A 20,692-nucleotide genomic window follows, 5' to 3' on the forward strand; every position below is an offset into this window, starting at 1 on the left:
TCAACAAATGCTAATAGAAATGGGAGCCACCACACTTCTTAGTTTGGAGCGTGTTTTCCAGAGAGCTGCACAACAATTGAAGTTACAACTAACATTCATTCCACAAGCCTTCTTGGTTTTTCATCCAACAATCAAAGTGAAATAAGAAATGGGAACCAACACATGGAGAAGAGAGCTACACGGCCAGCAGCAAACACAAGAAGCATTTGGAAGTCCAGCTGCCACTTGATGATTGGAAGGGGGACTGCATGCTTGCTGAAGAACATCTCTCGGTCCATGGATTCTAGGGAGAAGGAGAGAATGTTTTTCCAGGGGAGAGGATGCAGAGGAGAACAAAAGGAGTGGACGGCTTAGAGTCATGAGGCTCTCTCCGGAACTTCTCTTTGGAGGGCTCTGGTATTTTCCTCCACTTCCATTATTCTACACACAGAGAAGATACAAGGAGTACACCTAGCATGGATTGAAGAAGGAGAAAGCAAACTGGTGTGGAGACTGGAAGGAGAAGCATACGGCCAGGAGGAATCCAGGCACCACTTGTTTGTTCTTTTACTTTGAATGTTTTTACTTCAAGAGAACTATAATGTGTTTTTCATGATGAATGAATTGGTTGATGTTTATTCCTTTTCTTGAATTCTGATTGCATATTTCATTTTGTTCCCTGTTTCTCTATAAAATCTCTTCTTGCATTTTGTAACCTCTGGGAAGGTGATTCATGGCTTTGTGTTGAACCAAAGAACAAGTTCATTTATTTTGCTTTTGCAGTAGAGTAGTAGATAGATTTCCATCCAGTAAAAGAAAATATCACAAAAAGAAAGTTGTTTATTTTATGAGTAGGATGCTATTACTTAAAAGAAATGAACCAAAATTGTCAAAATTGAGAAATAACTCACGGTTTTGAGAAGAAGGGAAGGGAGTGGACGGTACTTGGAGTGGGACGTTAGTTTCCAGCAAGCATCTTTCATTTAATTTGGAGAAGCAATTGGACTTATTAATGTGAAGAATGCAAGTCAGCAAGTTTAGGTAGAAACCAAAAGTGGTGGAGCCATGAAAAGTGAAGAAGAATTGGCAAGTGGCCCACGGCCACCTTGATTGCATTTCTTTATTTCTTTTGGAATGTATGGGAGTAATAGTTACACGTTATTAGCTTTCCATTTAATTGCTTTCAATTGTTTTTGTAATGAGTGGACCATGTGGTGATTAAATTAGGAAGAAGTTGGAAGTGCACGTTGTTCCTGGAAGGAAGTAGCATCCCAATTAATTGTTTTAACTTTTCTTTGTTTGCAACACATAAGTGTCATGGCAATTTCTGTTAAGCAGTTGAATTTTCAATTTTTTTTGGTAGATGAATTGGTCACAGTTAATAGGGAAGTTTTACTGTCTTTCCATTTCTTTTGCATTAAAATATTTTATATGTTGAAATGATTTTCTGTAATTCTGTTTTGCTGTTATTAATTATTGCTGTAATTTATTTTCTGTTTTACTGTTTTCTGTATTTACTGTTTACTGTATTTACTGTTTTCTGTATTTTCGTTTTCTATATTTTCGTTTTCTGTATTTTTATTTTCTGTTCCAGATTTATTTTTACTGTTTTATGTTGCTGTAATCTCGTTTTTACTGTTTTAATTTCGTTTTACTGTTTTGAGTTTTATTTCAACGCTTTTTAATTTATCCGCAACAAAACTTTCACAAAACCCCCCTACGTGTTGACCTGAGACTGAACCCAATTTGGTCCTTGAGAGACGACCTAGGAGTCACTTCCTAGTAACTGTACTGCATTAATTTTATGCAATCACCTTTTGTGTACGGTGCGACCCGTTCAACAAAATGGCGCCGCTGCCGGGGATCAATAGTGGTTCGGTCTTAGGTTTTTGTTGTGTTAGTTGTGTTGTTATATGATGTTCTGTTTTGTGTATGCATGTCGTATGTGTTTTGTTTTTGTGTGTATTATGTTTTGTATTTAGTTGTTGTTTCTTAAACAAAAAAAAATATTTTTAGTTTTGATGTTCTGTTTTCTGTGTATGTGTTGCATGTATAAATGTGTTGTGTTTTATTTGTTTCGTAATTTTTAGTATTTTCTTTTTCCATGTCTACCTATTATGGTTATGAGAATAGTGCTTATTCTGTGAGTGCCTTTGATTATGATTCTCCTTCTGCATGGTACTCTGATTGTAATTCTGCTGACTTTTATGTTGAGAAAAATAGGGCTCATCCTCCAACTTCTGAGAGTGCTCCTAGTGAGCCAGTTTCACTTAATGAGGATGATGTTCATTGTGTTGTTACCTCTGGACTGATAAATTTGCTGCCTAGGTTTCATGGTTTTACAGGTGAATGCCCACATAGACATTTGGATGAATTCCACATCATGTGCTCTTCAATGAAACCTCCACATGTCCAGGATGACGATATGTTCTTAAAGGCATTTCCGCAATCATTACAAGGAGCATCAAGGGATTGGCTTTATTGTCTTCCTTCAGGGTGTATCACTTCTTGGGAAGATCTTAAGCGATTGTTCTTGGATGAATTCTTCCCTTCTCAGTATGGTTACAACAATAATCATGGATGGAATGACACTAACTTGGGATGGCAAGGTACCCCACAGCAACATCATTATCAAGAACCACCATTCCAGAGTACTTGTATGCCTCCACCAGTCCAGCAATACCAAAGTCAGCAATATGATGCTCCTGCCCAAGTAGCTCCTCAGCCTTCTACTTTTGAGCCTACATTGCAGGAGTTGTTGGAGCAGATGACCATGCAGAACCTTCAGTTTCAGCAAGAGAACATGCAGTTTCAGCAAGAGACCAGAGCATCCATTCAGAGCCTGAATGACCAAATAGGGCAGATGGCCACGCAACTCAATCAGGAACAGTCTCAAGATTTAGAGGAATCACCATTTCAGACTGTTCAGATTCCAGATGATGATGACAGTGCCATCAACATAGGAGATGAGAACCAAAGTCACATGCTCACTACACCACCTACTTTCACATCGTCCTATGTTCCTGCTCTTGCACCTGAGGGGACTGCTAAAGATTTTGAGGACCAGGCAAGAATAAGCAGTAGTTCTGAACCAGGTAGACCACCTTCATCTTCCCACACTTTAGCAATCTTAAAGGAAGTGGAGGTAAGCATACCACAAATTGATTATTTTGTTGATTGTACTGTTGATTGGTATGCTGATGATTATATTGTTGCTGAGCATGTTTTTAATTTTCCCTCTGAACATGAATCTGAGTTTGTGGTTGAAAATGCATGTAATTTTAAAATTGATTCATATTCTGAGGATGTATCTGAGGTTCATCCTGTTACACTGGGATTGGGTGTTATACCCCTGCATGAAATTTCTGTAGAACCAGATTACACAAAACTTATTGCAGGAGGTACACTTGAATTTGATCAACAAACACCGACAGTGGACAACAAAGGTGCAAGCTTACACAACAGTTTGAAGATCAATAGGCACCGACTGAACTCGCTCATCAACAATCTTTTCTGCTTAGATCCAGCGGTGGAAGATATTTCCCTGCTTGATCAAATTTGGAGGATGAAGCAGTTTGTCCTTAAATCTTCCGTGCTGGATCCAATGGTGGAAGACATATCCCTGATAGTCCAAAATTGGCAACTTCCACCATAACCCAGGGGAGTTTTCTTTTTTCCTTCTTCCCCGTTTTCCTACTTTTATTGCACTTGTCCATGATCTGTTTACTGGTTGTAATTGTTGATCTTATGCTTAAAACACATTGAGGACACTGTGTAGTTTAAGTGTGGTCTATTGGGGGAGACTTTGATTTTTTTCTTTGTTAGTTTTTGTTCTGCTTTTTGTGTTTAAATTTTTCGTTTTGTGTGTTCAATTCTTTCTGTTTTAATTTGTTTTTAGTGTGTCTTTTGTGCAATTTTACATGTTTTTCTTGATTTCTGGATTTTATTTGTAGATGTGTCCATCACTTCATTGATACTTATGGGTTGAAATTCTTGCTTTTCTTTGCTTGGGAAGATGATTATGATGTTTGAGAGGTTGATTGATTATGACAGAAATTACCCTATGCGAGATTTGAGCCACTTTATTTCTTTCTTGCGTGTGATATGTCTCTTGATTGCTTGCACATATGCCTTGGCTTGACTCTTATTGATAATTCTTGATTAATATGCATGTTTGGAAATGATAAAGGCATTTTTGTTCTTGAGCCTCTCTAGCCAAATAAGCCTACCCTGTAATAATCCTTTGATAACCCATTTTGAGCCTATACTTTCCTCAATTCTTTGTTTTTGAAGCTCATACACTAGCCCTAAGTGAAAAACCATGATTACCTTAACCTTAGGGAATTTTGGAGCTTTAGAACTGTTTTGGGAACAAGTGTGGTCTCCCTGGGGATTCTTATGAATTGGTTAAAGTGGCTCCTCTTCTTGTTTTGTGGTTGTAAATGTGTTGTGTATTTTGTCTCTTACAGTTGAGTCCTGAAGAAAGAAAAAAAAAAGAGACAGGATGAAAAAAAAACTATAGAAAAAAAATGATGAGATAAAAAAATTTTGTGAATAATGGAGTCAAGAAGAGGATTGAATTAGAGGTTTGGGTGTGATTTGAATGTGTTTACACTTGTTCCCCATTGCTCCTCTATTTCTTCTGGGTTGTAGCTACTTATCCATATTTTATCCTCCCCTATCCTTGGCCCCATTGCAACCATGAAAGACCTTTTGATTTGAACATGCGTATATGCTTGAGTGTTGATATTAGAGGCTTGCCAAGTCTAATTGTGTTTGCCTTCTTGAGTGCATTGAGTGACATCGATTTACCTTAAACACTTGAGAGAAACACTGATTGTGTGCATCTGTGAGGTTCTGTTGCTTTTGATCCATCTCTTGAATTGATTGATTATTTTGCCATACTGTGAATTGCTTGGATGATTTCTGTCAGTATCTGCTTTATTTGATTATGTGTTGGATATTGTCTACATCTTTTCTCTGTCCAGATTTCTTGAGAACTGTGTAAATTCGGTTTGTTTCCTTGTGAGTCTTTACTTTTTTTTGTGTGATATGTTTGTGTCGTACCCTTGAATGTCCTTTGATCTGTTTCCTGATTTGCGTCTTGATTTTGCCCAGGAGTGCAAAAGACTAAGTGTGGTCTATTTTGATGAATCGATATTTTGCTCACTTCACTTAGTTTACTGTACTATAATTAATCGGGAAATTGTGCTTAATTGTCCAGTATTTTTCCATTTTTTCTGAAATGTGCTTAATTCGATCAGAAAGTCTTATTTTAACTAATTTGAATTATCTGAGCTGATTATTTGCATTAGTAATTGCAAGGAAATTTTTGGAAATATAAATTGGGACATTTGGAAAAACATTCACACACTGTGCTTAGAAGAACTTGCACTGCATTTATTTATTATGTGTGTTGATAAATATTTTTCTTGAATTTGTAATAGCTAAGGTCCATTGGAAAATTAATTTTTGAAGGGGGCCACCGAGTTGAGAAGCTCACGGTTTCAGAATTCTCTTGAAAGATAACAAGTGTGATTTTTGTTGTTGGAGGAAGCCACCTTCTCTAAGGAAATTCACGGCAATGTAGAAGTAGATGAACATGATTTGGAATGAAATGGAGGCTACCACTAGAAGGTGCATGTCACGGCTGAAACATCAACTAGTGGAGGGCCCTCCTTGTGTTTTGATTTAACAAAATGTGGAAAAGAGGTGCACACTCCACGGCTATCCAGCACAAAATGGAAGTGAAGTGAAATGAAAGGAGGGGCCACGTGAACATCCAACACTCACGGCAATTTCACACAAAATGGGAGGCTTGTTTCTCTTAATGGGGGACAACAAAGTAGAAAAAGGGGGCCACCATATTACAAGAGCTTCCACGGTTTTTGCTGAAAGAATGGTTTGGCAAAACTCAAAATAATTAAGGGACCACACATTCCACATGTTTTACAACCATTGGCAAGTCAACAAATGCTAATAGAAATGGGAGCCACCACACTTCTTAGTTTGGAGCGTGTTTTCCAGAGAGCTGCACAACAATTGAAGTTACAACTAACATTCATTCCACAAGCCTTCTTGGTTTTTCATCCAACAATCAAAGTGAAATAAGAAATGGGAACCAACACATGGAGAAGAGAGCTACACGGCCAGCAGCAAACACAAGAAGCATTTGGAAGTCCAGCTGCCACTTGATGATTGGAAGGGGGACTGCATGCTTGCTGAAGAACATCTCTCGGTCCATGGATTCTAGGGAGAAGGAGAGAATGTTTTTCCAGGGGAGAGGATGCAGAGGAGAACAAAAGGAGTGGACGACTTAGAGTCATGAGGCTCTCTCCGGAACTTCTCTTTGGAGGGCTCTGGTATTTTCCTCCACTTCCATTATTCTACACACAGAGAAGATACAAGGAGTACACCTAGCATGGATTGAAGAAGGAGAAAGCAAACTGGTGTGGAGACTGGAAGGAGAAGCATACGGCCAGGAGGAATCCAGGCACCACTTGTTTGTTCTTTTACTTTGAATGTTTTTACTTCAAGAGAACTATAATGTGTTTTTCATGATGAATGAATTGGTTGATGTTTATTCCTTTTCTTGAATTCTGATTGCATATTTCATTTTGTTCCCTGTTTCTCTATAAAATCTCTTCTTGCATTTTGTAACCTCTGGGAAGGTGATTCATGGCTTTGTGTTGAACCAAAGAACAAGTTCATTTATTTTGCTTTTGCAGTAGAGTAGTAGATAGATTTCCATCCAGTAAAAGAAAATAACACAAAAAGAAAGTTGTTTATTTTATGAGTAGGATGCTATTACTTAAAAGAAATGAACCAAAATTGTCAAAATTGAGAAATAACTCACGGTTTTGAGAAGAAGGGAAGGGAGTGGACGGTACTTGGAGTGGGACGTTAGTTTCCAGCAAGCATCTTTCATTTAATTTGGAGAAGCAATTGGACTTATTAATGTGAAGAATGCAAGTCAGCAAGTTTAGGTAGAAACCAAAAGTGGTGGAGCCATGAAAAGTGAAGAAGAATTGGCAAGTGGCCCACGGCCACCTTGATTGCATTTCTTTATTTCTTTTGGAATGTATGGGAGTAATAGTTACACGTTATTAGCTTTCCATTTAATTGCTTTCAATTGTTTTTGTAATGAGTGGACCATGTGGTGATTAAATTAGGAAGAAGTTGGAAGTGCACGTTGTTCCTGGAAGGAAGTAGCATCCCAATTAATTGTTTTAACTTTTCTTTGTTTGCAACACATAAGTGTCATGGCAATTTCTGTTAAGCAGTTGAATTTTCAATTTTTTTTGGTAGATGAATTGGTCACAGTTAATAGGGAAGTTTTACTGTCTTTCCATTTCTTTTGCATTAAAATATTTTATATGTTGAAATGATTTTCTGTAATTCTGTTTTGCTGTTATTAATTATTGCTGTAATTTATTTTCTGTTTTACTGTTTTCTGTATTTACTGTTTACTGTATTTACTGTTTTCTGTATTTTCGTTTTCTATATTTTCGTTTTCTGTATTTTTATTTTCTGTTCCAGATTTATTTTTACTGTTTTATGTTGCTGTAATCTCGTTTTTACTGTAGCAATTTCGTTTTTACTGTTTTAATTTCGTTTTACTGTTTTGAGTTTTATTTCAACGCTTTTTAATTTATCCGCAACAAAACTTTCACAAAACCCCCCTACGTGTTGACCTGAGACTGAACCCAATTTGGTCCTTGAGAGACGACCTAGGAGTCACTTCCTAGTAACTGTACTGCATTAATTTTATGCAATCACCTTTTGTGTACGGTGCGACCCGTTCAACAGTCATCCAATATTTGGCTAGTGGTATAAAAGATTCCCTCTTGATGTGGATAGGTACATAAGATCTGCTCCTCTCAAAGTTCCCTCCAGGCACACATAGGGTCCTCTCCACATCCTCATAATCAACCCCTTCAGCCATAGCCCGCTCATACTGACACCACTCTTCTTCCCAGTCAGTGCCCAAAAAAGTGTTTATGGTGTCAGCATCAAAGGAAATTTTCTTGCCCCTCACATAACTGGTATAAGTCTCCTGCTCTCCTCCTAATGCCTTGGCATTAGTGTAGAACTCTTTCACAATAGGGATGCTAGCAGAAGCAGGATAAGTGGTCAGGTTCCCCCAGCCTCTAGCGCTGACCTCCCTTCTAAACTGGGGGGCCAAAGTAAGGATCGTTCCCACCCTACGTTCCATTAGCACCTTCTTGACGTTCATTGAGGGGAAATACCTCTCGTGGGCAGCCGTTCTGAATTGGTGAGACTAATCAATTAATTAATCTCTCCTTACCTCTGAGGTCAATCAATTAATCTCTCCTTACCTCTCAAACATTCAACTATTACAGAGTAAGCACACTAGAATCACACAAACAGAAACAGAAAATTTTTTAAAAAAATAAAATAAAAGTTTGTAGGAACACTGGGTTGCCTCCTAGCAAGCATTTCTTTAACGTCGCTAGCTTGACCTAGAGTAACCACAAAATAAATAGAGAACAATTGACAAAAAATAAATAAATAAACACATAAAATTTTGTAAAACACTGGGTTGCCTCCCAGCAAGCGCTTCTTTAACGTCACTAGCTTGACCCAATAATGTTATGTCACATCTTTGATTTTGGTGTCATCTTTTCCTTTTCCACACCAATTGATCTTCAGCAACTTCCTGTTCACCTTTTTAGTTCTCCTTGAAATTGGAGATTCAATCTCTATTAGTCCATCATCTTTGAGTTCTTTAACAACCCAAAACGTTTTGTTAAACCTCACTGGTAGTCTTGGTTTCAGTTCTTCATGTTTCTCCAGAGAATCTTGATGAACACTTGCTCCTTTGCTGTCTTTTTCTTCTTGTTGTACCTGTGACAAAAAACAATTTTCACCTTCCTCACCTGGCTTGGCAGCTTTAGTACTGGTCTCTGGTGTACCTCCCCTTGAAGTTCTGAGACTAGTCTTCTTCACCTGGATTGGTTACTCAGCATTGAAGACATTGAAAATCACCTTCTCTTCTTGGTCTTTAAGTGCTATAGTTCCATCATCCACATTAAAGACCACCAATCTTTTCAAGAACTGATAAGGGCATCAAATTAATACTGGACCCTAAATCAAATTAGGGCTTTCCCTATTTTATGTTTCCCAATAGTACAAGGAATGGTGAAACATCCTGGATCTTCAACCTTAGGAGGGAGTGCCTTTTGTAAAATCACATTGCATTCTTCCTGTATCTCCATTGTTTCCTCCTTTAAATATTTTTTTTTGGAGGAGTTCCTTCAAAAATTTAGCATATTAAGGAATCTGCTGCAGTGCTTCAGTCACAGGAATTTTTATTCCTAATTTTCTGGAAATTTCTTCAATGCACCCTAATTGTTTTTCTTTTTCTTTTCTAGAGCACTCTTCAGGGTGATTGAGATTTTTCTCTACTTTTTCTTTTTTTCTCTTCAATGCACCCTACTTTCTTTTTCAATCTCAATCAAATTTTCTTTTTCTTTTCTCTCAATTTTTTTCTCATCTTTTTCTTTTATCTCACTCTCTTCTTTTTCTTTCTCACTCAACTTTTCTTTTTCTTTCTCTCTCTCGTCTTTCATACTCATAATGACCTTACATTCTTCTTTGGGGTTAGCTTTAGTATTAGCCCCAAAACTTTTGATAGGCATCTCTTCCAATTTGTTGGCCAATTTGACCAACCTACATCTCCAAGTTTCTTATAACAGCTTCAGTGCTTTTTTGAGTTGAAAGAAATGCCTGCATGAATTTTTGGAGGGTCTCCTCAAGCTTTGTAGTTTTATCAGATAGAGAGGGTTGTTGTTTCCACTGTTATTGTTGCTGCTATGGTGGTCTATTGAATTGTCCACCAGTTTGCCCAAATTGGCTTTGTCCTATGCTTGGATGGGATTTCCACCCTTGATTGTAGTTGTTGGGATGGAACTGGTTGCCCATGTAGTTCACATTCTCATTGAGATTCTCGGGCACTGCACATTGACCATTAATATGATCACCACCACATAGCTCACAGATTTGTTGTTGAACTTGTGAAACATTCTAGCACTCCTTTGATGGTTGAGAAAGTTTTTTTGTCAAAATCTCTAACTGTTGAGTGAATTTTATTTTGAGCAAGTAGAGCATCATAAGACTGTAGCTATAAAACTCGCTTAGGTTGTTGATGACAAATTTATGAACACCGAAAAACGGCGCCAAAAACTTGTTTAACAATCGGCAAGTGTGACCGAATCGTATCAAGTAATAAAACTGGGTAAGACCAAGTATCGTTTGAGTTTGAGGTACTTGTTTGCTTTTGACAACTTTCCTAGCTTCATTCCACTAGTTTAGATATGTTAGGATGTTCACCCTTTAAGCACACTAAAAGCATGGCTACTGCACCAGCATTTCAATCACGCAAAACTAGACTTTGTGGCAAAAATTGGAAGCCAAACAAGTTGGCATCAAGTGATTTTAAGCATTGAATCAAAGGAGGGACACAAAAGGAACCTAGGAAAGGCACCAGAACAGATTAAACAAGCAAGAAAACTCAAAAACGAAGATCAAAATCAAGAGTAGTGAAACTGTTTGATAATTTTGCAAACTGTTTGATGAAAGTCCCCAATGAATTTCAGATTTTGTGATTTCAAAGTTTTGGGACCAAAACTGGATTGCTTCATTTTCTTTTCCTTTTTATGATTGTATTACAGTGAAAATATCATGTAATTATATTTGGAAACACTAAACCAGCTTTTGCCAATCCAGAAATGCAGATTAAAGATTGGAAATTGTCAAACAACACTTAATATGCTCACTACACCATAAAATGACATTGAAAATGGTGGTTTCAAACTAAAAAATGCTTGGAAGTGTTTCAACAACTGAAGTGATGCTTCAAGCAAGTTTTTATCATCAATTTGAAGGTGTGCAAACACTTAAACAACCAAGAAACATATTGCAATGAAAAATCACTGGTTCACTTCCATTTTAAATCAAATTTTGATGGTTTAAAAGGTGATTCTGCATATAGGCTGAAAAATGACCAAATGAACAATGCAAACAACTTTGAAATGACAATTTAAACTTTCTCAAACGTTGGAAATGAACAAAGATAGCAAGATTCAACAAATCACTCTTGTTATAGTCAAATATGCAGCAAAATGCACCAAAAACAGCACTAGAAATCATATTTGAAAGAATGAAAAAGAGGATAGCAGTAGCAAGGACTCTAGGAAGGCCTAATGCACTAGAGCTAACTGAAGATAATCAGCTAGAAGATTATAAGCACCTAAGACACAGTCAAAGAAAGCAAGCACGGTGAAAAAGCTTGATGGAAAAACAGTGACAGTGGTTGAAACTAGATTTCAAGCAACTCAAATAGTCAATTTTCAATTTTGTAATTATTAGGAGTTGTTATCACTTCAAAAATATGTAAAATCATCAAAAAAACTTGTATTAAGTTGTAGAAACAAGAAATGTGCACTGAAACAGAAGCTTGATATTGCACCAGCATTGAATAAGCATTCAAATTTCAGATTTCAGCTTTGCACTATGCTATTTGAGTTGTGTGTGAGTCTAATTCGAGTTTAACTCCACCTAGCTGCGGTTTTCCAGCTTGGTCTTGTGTAGTTACATATTCTACAATCACTTTTAGCATTTCCTAGTCCATTGAATCTTTTAAACTCAATTTTGGTGGTGTGATGGAGTGATTTTTCTGCATTTTTGGCCATAACAAAGTCAAATTTCGAATGCTAGCCTTTCTATGTTATGTGACAGTTTGAGAAAGTCTAAAATGATGTTTAAAAGTTGCTAGCAGAGTTCAATTAGTGATATAATGGTCTGAGTGCATAAAAGTATACTAAAACATCAATTTTGAGTCAAAATTGGGAAGTGGCAAGGTGTTTTTGAGTAACAGTTTGGATTTGAGCCAGTTCAAAGTTTGAACAAGTTTAAAATCACTAAATCAAGTTGTTGGAGTGATTAGTTTTGAGCTACAGCCACTGCTGTGACATTTCGTGTCTTAAACCACCAAATTGCGAGTCATTTTTGTGGCAAAAATGAACCATACAACACTTTGAGCCTAATTGTTTGTGGTTAAAGACTTTCATTAGGTTATCAAATGTTATAGTTTTTGAAATTAGAGAACACAAAAGTGTCTTCAATATATAGGCTTTTAGACAGATCAATCAACAACAAACTAAAATAAAGCATCTACATAAGTATTAATTGGTGCTACTGTAAGTATTAATTGTTGTTAATATTGTGGTAATTATGGTCTTGTGAGGTGCTTTGGAGGTGCAAATCAGTTCAGAGACCTCATCTATCATTGGTAGTCTATTAGGAAGTGGGAAAAAATGATAAACGACCAGCACGAAGACAAGTCTGGACTGCAACAAGCAAATCTGATTTCTAGCAAAGCAAATCAACACATCTCCACCTTGCAGCTGTGATATTAGTTTGCTAGACACTAACAACACTATCCTTGTGAGAAGCCATAGCTGGTTGCTAATTCTGTTTTTTATTCTGAGTCATTAACTGAAACTCAAATGGCCAAATGAGTTTAATCCTGTTTTTGGTTGCAACTTTCTTGATGAAATGAGTTTTTGGAACCCATTTGACTCAATTGGTTTTATTTTGCTCATTTATGTTATGATTTGAACTTGTAAAGCTAGTAACATTTAGTATCCATCAAGAACTGGGTTGTCCAGCTTGGCCCTCTAATTTCGATTGATCAAGTCATTTATTTAAAGGGTGTATTTTGTTCAGTTTCGAATATTTGTTGTTTGGTGTAATCTAACTGTGCAGATTTGATCTGGATAATGTCTTATAGCTATCAATAACATATTCACATATCCCTTTTGAGAAACAATGTGCAGACCATAAAAATTAAGCTGAATGCCCTTCAATTGTGAAATTCCAAGTTGTTCAAAAGAAAAAGAGTCAAGGAATAGGTCCTACACTAGCAAATATTGCTCTCGAAGTTTGAAATGTCAGTGATCAAAGGCTGAAGAGAACTATTCAGCAAGCTCCAGCAGATTTCATAGTTTTTCATCTCTTTTGTGTAATTGTTTTAGATTTCAATTTCCTTTGCTTTTATTTTTTAAAAAAGGCCATTAAAAGTTCAAGTGGTTTGGAAGAGTCCTTGGTGCTCTTTCAATTCTTGGCAATTTTTTCTTTTGAATTTTGCTTAGACGGTGAGTGTGTCTTGATAGCCAAAGCTACAAGCCTCACACTAATGACAACAAACATATATCCTATGTCAGGAGCGGCTGCAGCGGAATGGTTAGCGTGGGATAACAAACCAAGAGGGTTTTTAATACTAACGTGTGCCTTTTAATTTCTACTCAATTAAACTTACTTAGCAATTAATAAAGACAAATAAAGCAAGAGTAAGGTTGAGAGAAATTTGCACAGATGATTTTATCCTGGTTCGGATCTTACCAATCCTACGTCCAGTCGCTTATCTCAAAACAAGATAAACAATTCACTAATCACAAAACAATTACAAACTACAATCACAAAGATACAATTTGTAAGAGTTTAGAAACCACCTCTCTTGATACCACAAGAGATGAACCTACACCTCCTTTAAGTCTTCACAAAGGATGAACACCTCCTCCGAATACTTCACGAAGGATGAACACCTCCTTCGAATGCTTCACGAAGGATGAACCAACTTACACCTCCTTTGAATCTTCACAAAGGATTACCACCTCCTTCGAATGCTTCACGAAGGATGAACTTCCTCTTCCGAACACCTCCTTAGACACACCAAGGATGAATCAGCTATTCCTCTATCACCGTAGAAGTATTCCACCAACTCTACAGACAGAGTTTCCTTAGCTGAGCAAGAGCACACAATTCTCAAGAGTTTATGAGTATTTGAGCACAAGGGAAGAGTTTCTCTGTGTCTCTAGTTAGTTGGTTGAGAGGAAATGAGAGTCTATTTATAGACTCATCCAAAGACTCTTCCATTTTTCGTTTTCAGCCTTTCACACTGTGTTAATCGATTAGCTACAGTGGTTAATCGATTAGCACCCCAACGGATAGTCCAACGGCTCTTAAAACGGCTAGTTTTTCAAACGGCTCCTGTGTTAATCGATTAACAGCCCTTGTTAATCGATTAACGTTAATCGATTAACACCCTGTGTTAATCGATTAACACTGCAATGCTGGGCTTCTTCATGGCGCACTGGAACAATCGATTAACACCCTCTGTTAATCGATTAGCACTGCACAGTTTTGGCTTTTTGGTTTATTTTTACATCACTTTTGAATGCATACATAAAACTACTAATTTTCCTATGTTCATACAATTATTACAAAAGATTACAAGTCTTCAAAGATCATTCTTCATGAGTCTTGATTGTTCTTGACTTGATTTGGACATCATCAAAACTTCATCTTCATCATTTTGCTAACATCCTACACTAATATCAACACATGCTCATAAAATTTCTCATCAAAAACCACTTATGATCTGCCCAAAACAGCTAGCATAATTCCACAAATAAACCACCAAGGACAACAAAAAATTATAAGCATCACAACACCATGATCATGGACATTCACTCATGGATATCAAGCATTCAAACACTTAAACCAGTGACAAAATCAGCTCCCTTTGCCTACACATATAATATTAATACTTACTTTAACACAACAATGTACACTTATACCCAAACCTAAGTACACTTATACTCCAAGTTTTCCCCTTAAAGGGAGTTTCATACCTCTCACAAAGCCACCCAGTTACTAGTATCCATTACACATTTGCAAAAACCAGTTCCATCTTAACAAAACTTCAACTTCCCCATTTCAAACACAATTAAAACCCAAAATAAAGCAAGCCAAATACAAGAGCACGAACTTCACCTACCTGAAAATGATGAACTCTTGGACACTTCAGTGCAGCCCTTCAGCAATGACACGCCTCAGACCCTGATCGAAGCCCCAAAACCTTGTAAATTAATGGAAAAATGACATTAGCAAAACCTAACAGGAACAAATATTAATCATCAAAAACACCCTATTACCCAGGAAAAGGGGCTAAACACATTCAAGCTAAACAACAGGGGAAGAAAGACAACCCAAAACCTCCACCAAGATGATTTAGACAAGCTCGCTCACACACACGAACCACACTCCAACAAGACCCCTCCAAGAACAACCCTTCAACCCTCGAACAACAACCCTGCAATAAGAACGCACAAGTCACAGCAAGTGGAAGCCCACCCCTCGATGAAAATCGATGAAACTCACCGTTTAACTGCGAAACCAAGAGTTGAACCTACCTTTGCGATGGAAGAACTCCGATGGCGATTGCAACACACCGAATCACGGACACGCGATTTGGACACAGCCAATCACCAACACGGTGGCTGACGGTCACGCTAGCTGATGGAGAGGGCCTCTGCACAAGCCAACTAAGGAACACTGGGAGAACGCGTGAGAAGAAGAAGAAATGTGAAATGGGATTGAACGAAGGGGGGAAACTGATTTTTCCCAAATCCCTTTTTTACTAAACTCTGCTGCTTTCTGGCGGATCCCACCCTTCGGTAATGGCACATGCTGCTTTCCGAAGGATTTGCCCAGGCGATGTGCGGTAGGCTTTGGCACTGAGGGCTCCAAAAAGGGCGCTCAGGCTTCAGGAGTTCCTACTTTCTGGTGATTTTACAGATCTTTCTGAGCTCCATCTCCTTGGCACTTCAGCTCTGCTTCCATATTATCTCATTTCCCGCCAAAACAAGGGAATTTTGTCATAAAATCCTTAAGTTCAACCTCAACTCTCTTATTTACACAACTTAATAGAAAAACATGATTTCAAGCAAGATTTTAAGTCAAAAAAGGTGCATTTAGCATCAAAATTACATCAGAGATAACGGTGTTTTCAACCGTTATCAGGTTCCATGATACTCTTCCTCTTGAAAAACGATATGTCTTTAAATCGGAAAGATATTTAAGGAAGCACAACTTTGGTCTTTTGATCTCTTCTTGGATCAAAGATATACCTACAAGAAATAGTAAATAGGATTTTGAATGAATTGTTATAGTATTAAAAGAATATATCTAAACTAAAAAAAAGAAATAATACCTTTTATTTTTTAGAAAGATTTTATAAGAAAGATTATTGGCCTTTATTTCAAAATCTTCATTTTCTTCACTTTGCTTTGACCATTGCATTCCATTGCTGTGCAACAAAACAAAGTGATGTATTTTTTTAGAAGAAGAGTCAAGATAGTAATCTATATATTTTGGAAAAAGAAAGGAGAAAAGAGTTTCCCACTACCAAGAGCAAGCAAGGTTGGATTACCTCAGGAAACCATTAATGCATTTGAATCTATTTATTATATATTTACTCAACCTCCGGTATGAATCTATTACCATGTAATTAACAACCTAATAAAAGTACTTTGATGAAACTTGCTTGTTTGCTCATTTTTCTTTTGTTATTTTTTTTTATCTCTTTATAAAGTACACAAATTTTCACTATTTTTAAGTAATAGTTTATTTATATTTAACTTCTTTTTAATCTAAAATAAGTAATTTACTATTTTATTCTCTAAATAAATGTTTATTAAAATTTAACTGCTTTTTTAGAAGAAAATAATTACTTGTAATAAAAAAAGAAAAGTAGAAAAACAAGAAATATGTTTTCACTAATTTATCTTATTATACAGGGAATTCACTTTTTCGCACATTTATTTTTCAATTATGTTTTTTACTAAGTAAATATTTTTTTACTCAGGAGAATTAATTAATTACTTGATATGTTTACACTTGGGATGACTTCCCTCTCACTACTTGCCATGGTAGTAAACCATAATAGTAAGGAGTAATTGTTGTATGGAATCATTGGAAAAGAGTGTGGACATAATATTTTAATTTTGAATCTCCATTCATTGCCAACAACTATCACATACGTAAGAGAAGGTCAAATTAGAAAACGAAATGGCAAAATGGATACCTTCGTTGTCTATAAAAAGGTAAGCCACTCTTTTAGGGCATACATGCACATTTCTTCTTCACTTCACTATATCCACATTTAACTGAAAATTTAATTATTTTCCCGTTTTAATTATTATATATTAATTTTCTAATTTCAACCACTCAATCATGTTCGCTACTTTCTTGGTTGATACATTTTTATTTATTTATTAAATGATATAAAGTCCATATAAATTCTAACTGTTTCATCAATTTACTTATAAAAAAATAATATTAAGAATAACAAAATTTAATAAGTGATAATAAGAATCATTGAAAAGGAGGGTGGGGCACTATATATATTTGAGTGATTTGAATTTCCAGTCATCGCCAATCACATAAGTACAAAAAAAATGTTATGTAATTAAGGGTATGTTTGATTTTGTAGACTCAAATGCAAGTATTTACTGTTGATAATGAAAACAAAAAACTCAATAAAAAACGAGAAATAAAGTACATCTTTAATTTCCATTCAACAACTCGAAGAAAGACGACACAAGTTTCTAATTCATAGATAAATGTAATAAAATATTTATGTATTTAATTAATTACATAGTAAACTAATAGTTTATTTTAAATGTAAATAATTATTTCTTTAATATAATTATAATTATATTTTCTATTATAGTAAAAAATAATTAAAATAAAATATTGAAATAAAAAATAAAATAAAATTTATCAATATAGATATAAATAGTAATTAGATATTTATAAATATATTTTACTATTATAATAAAAAAATATTTAAAATAAAAATATTAAATAATTAATAAAATTAATTTAAATTATATTAATATATGTTTTATATTAAAATAATAAATTAAATAAATTTAATCAATTTCAATAAAGATATCAATCAATAATTGTTAAATTTTCATTCATGTTTTCTTCACTTTTCATTATCTTTCTTTTAAACCAACTAATCTCACTTTTCTACCTCTTTTCATTTATTTCCTTTCTTTTCTTTTAAATCTACTTTCCAATAATTCAAACACACTATTTTTTTCTATAAAAAGATTTGTGAAGTTGAGAGAAAAATCTTTGAATTATGTGAAAATTTTGATATATTAAAAAATATGTTTTAATTTTTTAAATTAAAATATTATTATTTTATTCTTGATTATGAAATGTGAATTATTGATTAAAATAAAATAAAAGTTCAAAATTATTAATTCACATTTAAATAAATTGGAATCAATAGAAATTAAATTCAAATAAAATGTGGGTGAGTGACTAATTTAAATAAAAATATTATTATTATTATTATTATTATTATTATTATGAGATGTGAGTTAGTATTTAAAATGAGAAAATTAAAATTTAAAAAATTATATTAAATTAAAATGAATTTTTTATAAATTAAGTTGAAATAAAATGTTGGTGATTCCTTTAAATAAATTAAATAATACTTTAAATTGTAGAAATTATTTTAAATTGAGAAGTTGTTGTTTAAAGTTAATATAAATTAAAATGCGAGTAAGGTTTTTGAAAAATTATGTATATAAATTGATGAAAACAATTTAAATTGAATAGGCCAATAAAATTCGATAAAAAAAAGCAAAAAGAAACAATGAAAAGTAAAAAAAAAATGTAAAGAAGAGAATTATTCTGGTAATTTAAGATATATGTGACTTTATCTTTATTCTCTTCATTCATGCAAGAAGTTAAGAGAGTTCAATCCTTCAAATCTATCTCTCTAAATACTGTAAATCATTTCATCCAAATAATCTTAACACATGCACTTCTTAATCATCAACTTATAGAAAAAGAAGAATGGTACACATACACCTTCACTTTATCTACACCTATTATATATATTTATTTTTTCATATTATCTGTAAAAGTATATTTTGTTTATATTCTCACTGTACATATTAAATGTTAATGCACATTTTAAGTGTTTATCACTTTTGAAAAAGTAAATAGTAATAGTAAAAATGATGTTCATTGTCTATAAAATGCAAAGCACTCCTTGGGAATACATCCACATTATTCGCTCTTCCAGCATATCTACAACTAAGTGATGGCTTCTCATCGTTGCACCATGTTTGCTTTAATGATTGCTATTTCCTTTTCAACCATGGACATCACATTAGCGGCAAGTCCGCCTCTATTCCCATTACCACCTCCGATCGAAGCTCTGCAACTCGCACCTGTGGTCATTCCACCTATTCAACTTCCACCTCTCAACATCTCACCCATACAACTCCCACCTATCGACATCCCACCCATACAACTCCCACCTTTCGTCTTTCCACCCATACAACTCCCACCTCTCGTCTTCCCACCCATTCAAATTCCAGTTCTCGGAACTATACAACTACCACCTCTCCCACCTATACAACTACCACCTCTCGTCTTCCCACCTTTCGACATCCCACCCATACAACTCCCACCTCTCCAAATCCCACCCATTGAATTCTCACCTATTATCATCCCACCTATAGACATCCCATCGCTGCCTCCAACCCCACTGCCATAGCCACCACCTTCAATCACCATCTAAGATTTTTCTGCATGCATGCTTTCTCTCAACTTCAATAAGTGATTTATATAATCATCACATCAGTTATGTAACTTTTGTCTTCTTTCTTTTCCTCCTTTTCAATCTGTATTTCCGTTGCACTTCTGCATTACTTCATATGCAATGCACGTGCCTAGAGTCCATAGACTCATTACTATGGAATGAATGTATTTTATCATAAATATTTCTTTCTTTCTTCTTCTCTTTCCCACGATATGATATTATGCCCTAACTTCTTAAAACGACAACATGCTAGTATGGTGGACAATCAAAATTAAATGAATATATTTTTTCTTTTGACAACTTTAATTTTCTATACAACTAGTTAATAACTAACTATAACTAGTTAATAACTATACTATTATCTGAATTAATAAAATAGTTTTAAATATTATATTATTATACTATTAGAGTAAAATAAAATAGGAGTTATAAACGTTGAAAGCAAATAATTTTAAATATTATATTATTATACTATTATACGATGCTTCTTTTCTCTCTCCACAACCAACAGTTTCTGTGTCATATTGTGAACGTTGAAAGCAAATTTGTCAGCTGGTGCCACTTTCAAGCAAATTACGGTGGGTATCTCCATAGGGTCGTGGATAATCTCCTTAGGGTCTATAAGTAGATCTTTCTTTTCTCTTTCAGAGAGCATCACACACAATCTTGTTCTCTCATTCTCTACCTCTCTCTTTCTTTTCTTTTTTTCAATTTTTTTCTTGTAGGTATATTATTTTACTCCTTTTAGAGTTTTTTATAATTTTTTTTTTATTTTTTATATCTTCATAAATTTATAAGAAGTTCTTATTATATCTTGAAAGTGTGTGACACCGTGGATAAACTTTAATGATATTGGACCTACACATCTCGAGAAACTTTATTCGTTTTCTGTCAGTTTTTCTACAATAATTTTAAGGACTTATGACTAACATAAAAAACTTAATTCTAAAAAATTAGAATATTGTTTCTGAAACTCAAACGATCTTCGTGAAACCTTTCCCAAATGTATCAAAAATCAAGGTTTTCTTTGGTCAGAAATTTTGGCATTGCCAAGAACGTATGTCTACCATTTTAAACATCTACGAAGTCGCTTTGCTCTTTCATCTCCAAAACCTGACTTTAGTCTTCCTTCAAATTCAAAAAAAGTTGAAGATTCAATTCATCCAAACAAGATATGTCGACGTACATTAGTATATTATCTAATGATTTGTTCAA

General features: G+C 34.9%; 1 protein-coding gene across 1 annotated transcript; it reads left to right on the plus strand.

Moving 5' to 3' along the window:
- Positions 1-18,973: 18,973 nt before the first annotated feature.
- LOC128195211 (repetitive proline-rich cell wall protein-like) lies at positions 18,974-19,432 on the plus strand. The gene has a single exon (XM_052872304.1). It carries the CDS (start codon positions 18,974-18,976, stop codon positions 19,430-19,432), a length of 459 nt encoding a protein of 152 aa, XP_052728264.1.
- The last annotated feature ends 1,260 nt before the right edge of the window (positions 19,433-20,692 follow it).

This window comes from Vigna angularis, chromosome 1 (assembly GCF_016808095.1).
Source record: "Vigna angularis cultivar LongXiaoDou No.4 chromosome 1, ASM1680809v1, whole genome shotgun sequence".
Lineage (NCBI taxonomy): Eukaryota > Viridiplantae > Streptophyta > Magnoliopsida > Fabales > Fabaceae > Vigna > Vigna angularis.

What these genes read in the sequence shown, in the direction of transcription:
- LOC128195211 (XM_052872304.1), top strand. Translation starts at nt 18,974, where the DNA reads ATGGCTTCTCATCGTTGCACCATGTTTGCTTTAATGATTGCTATTTCC.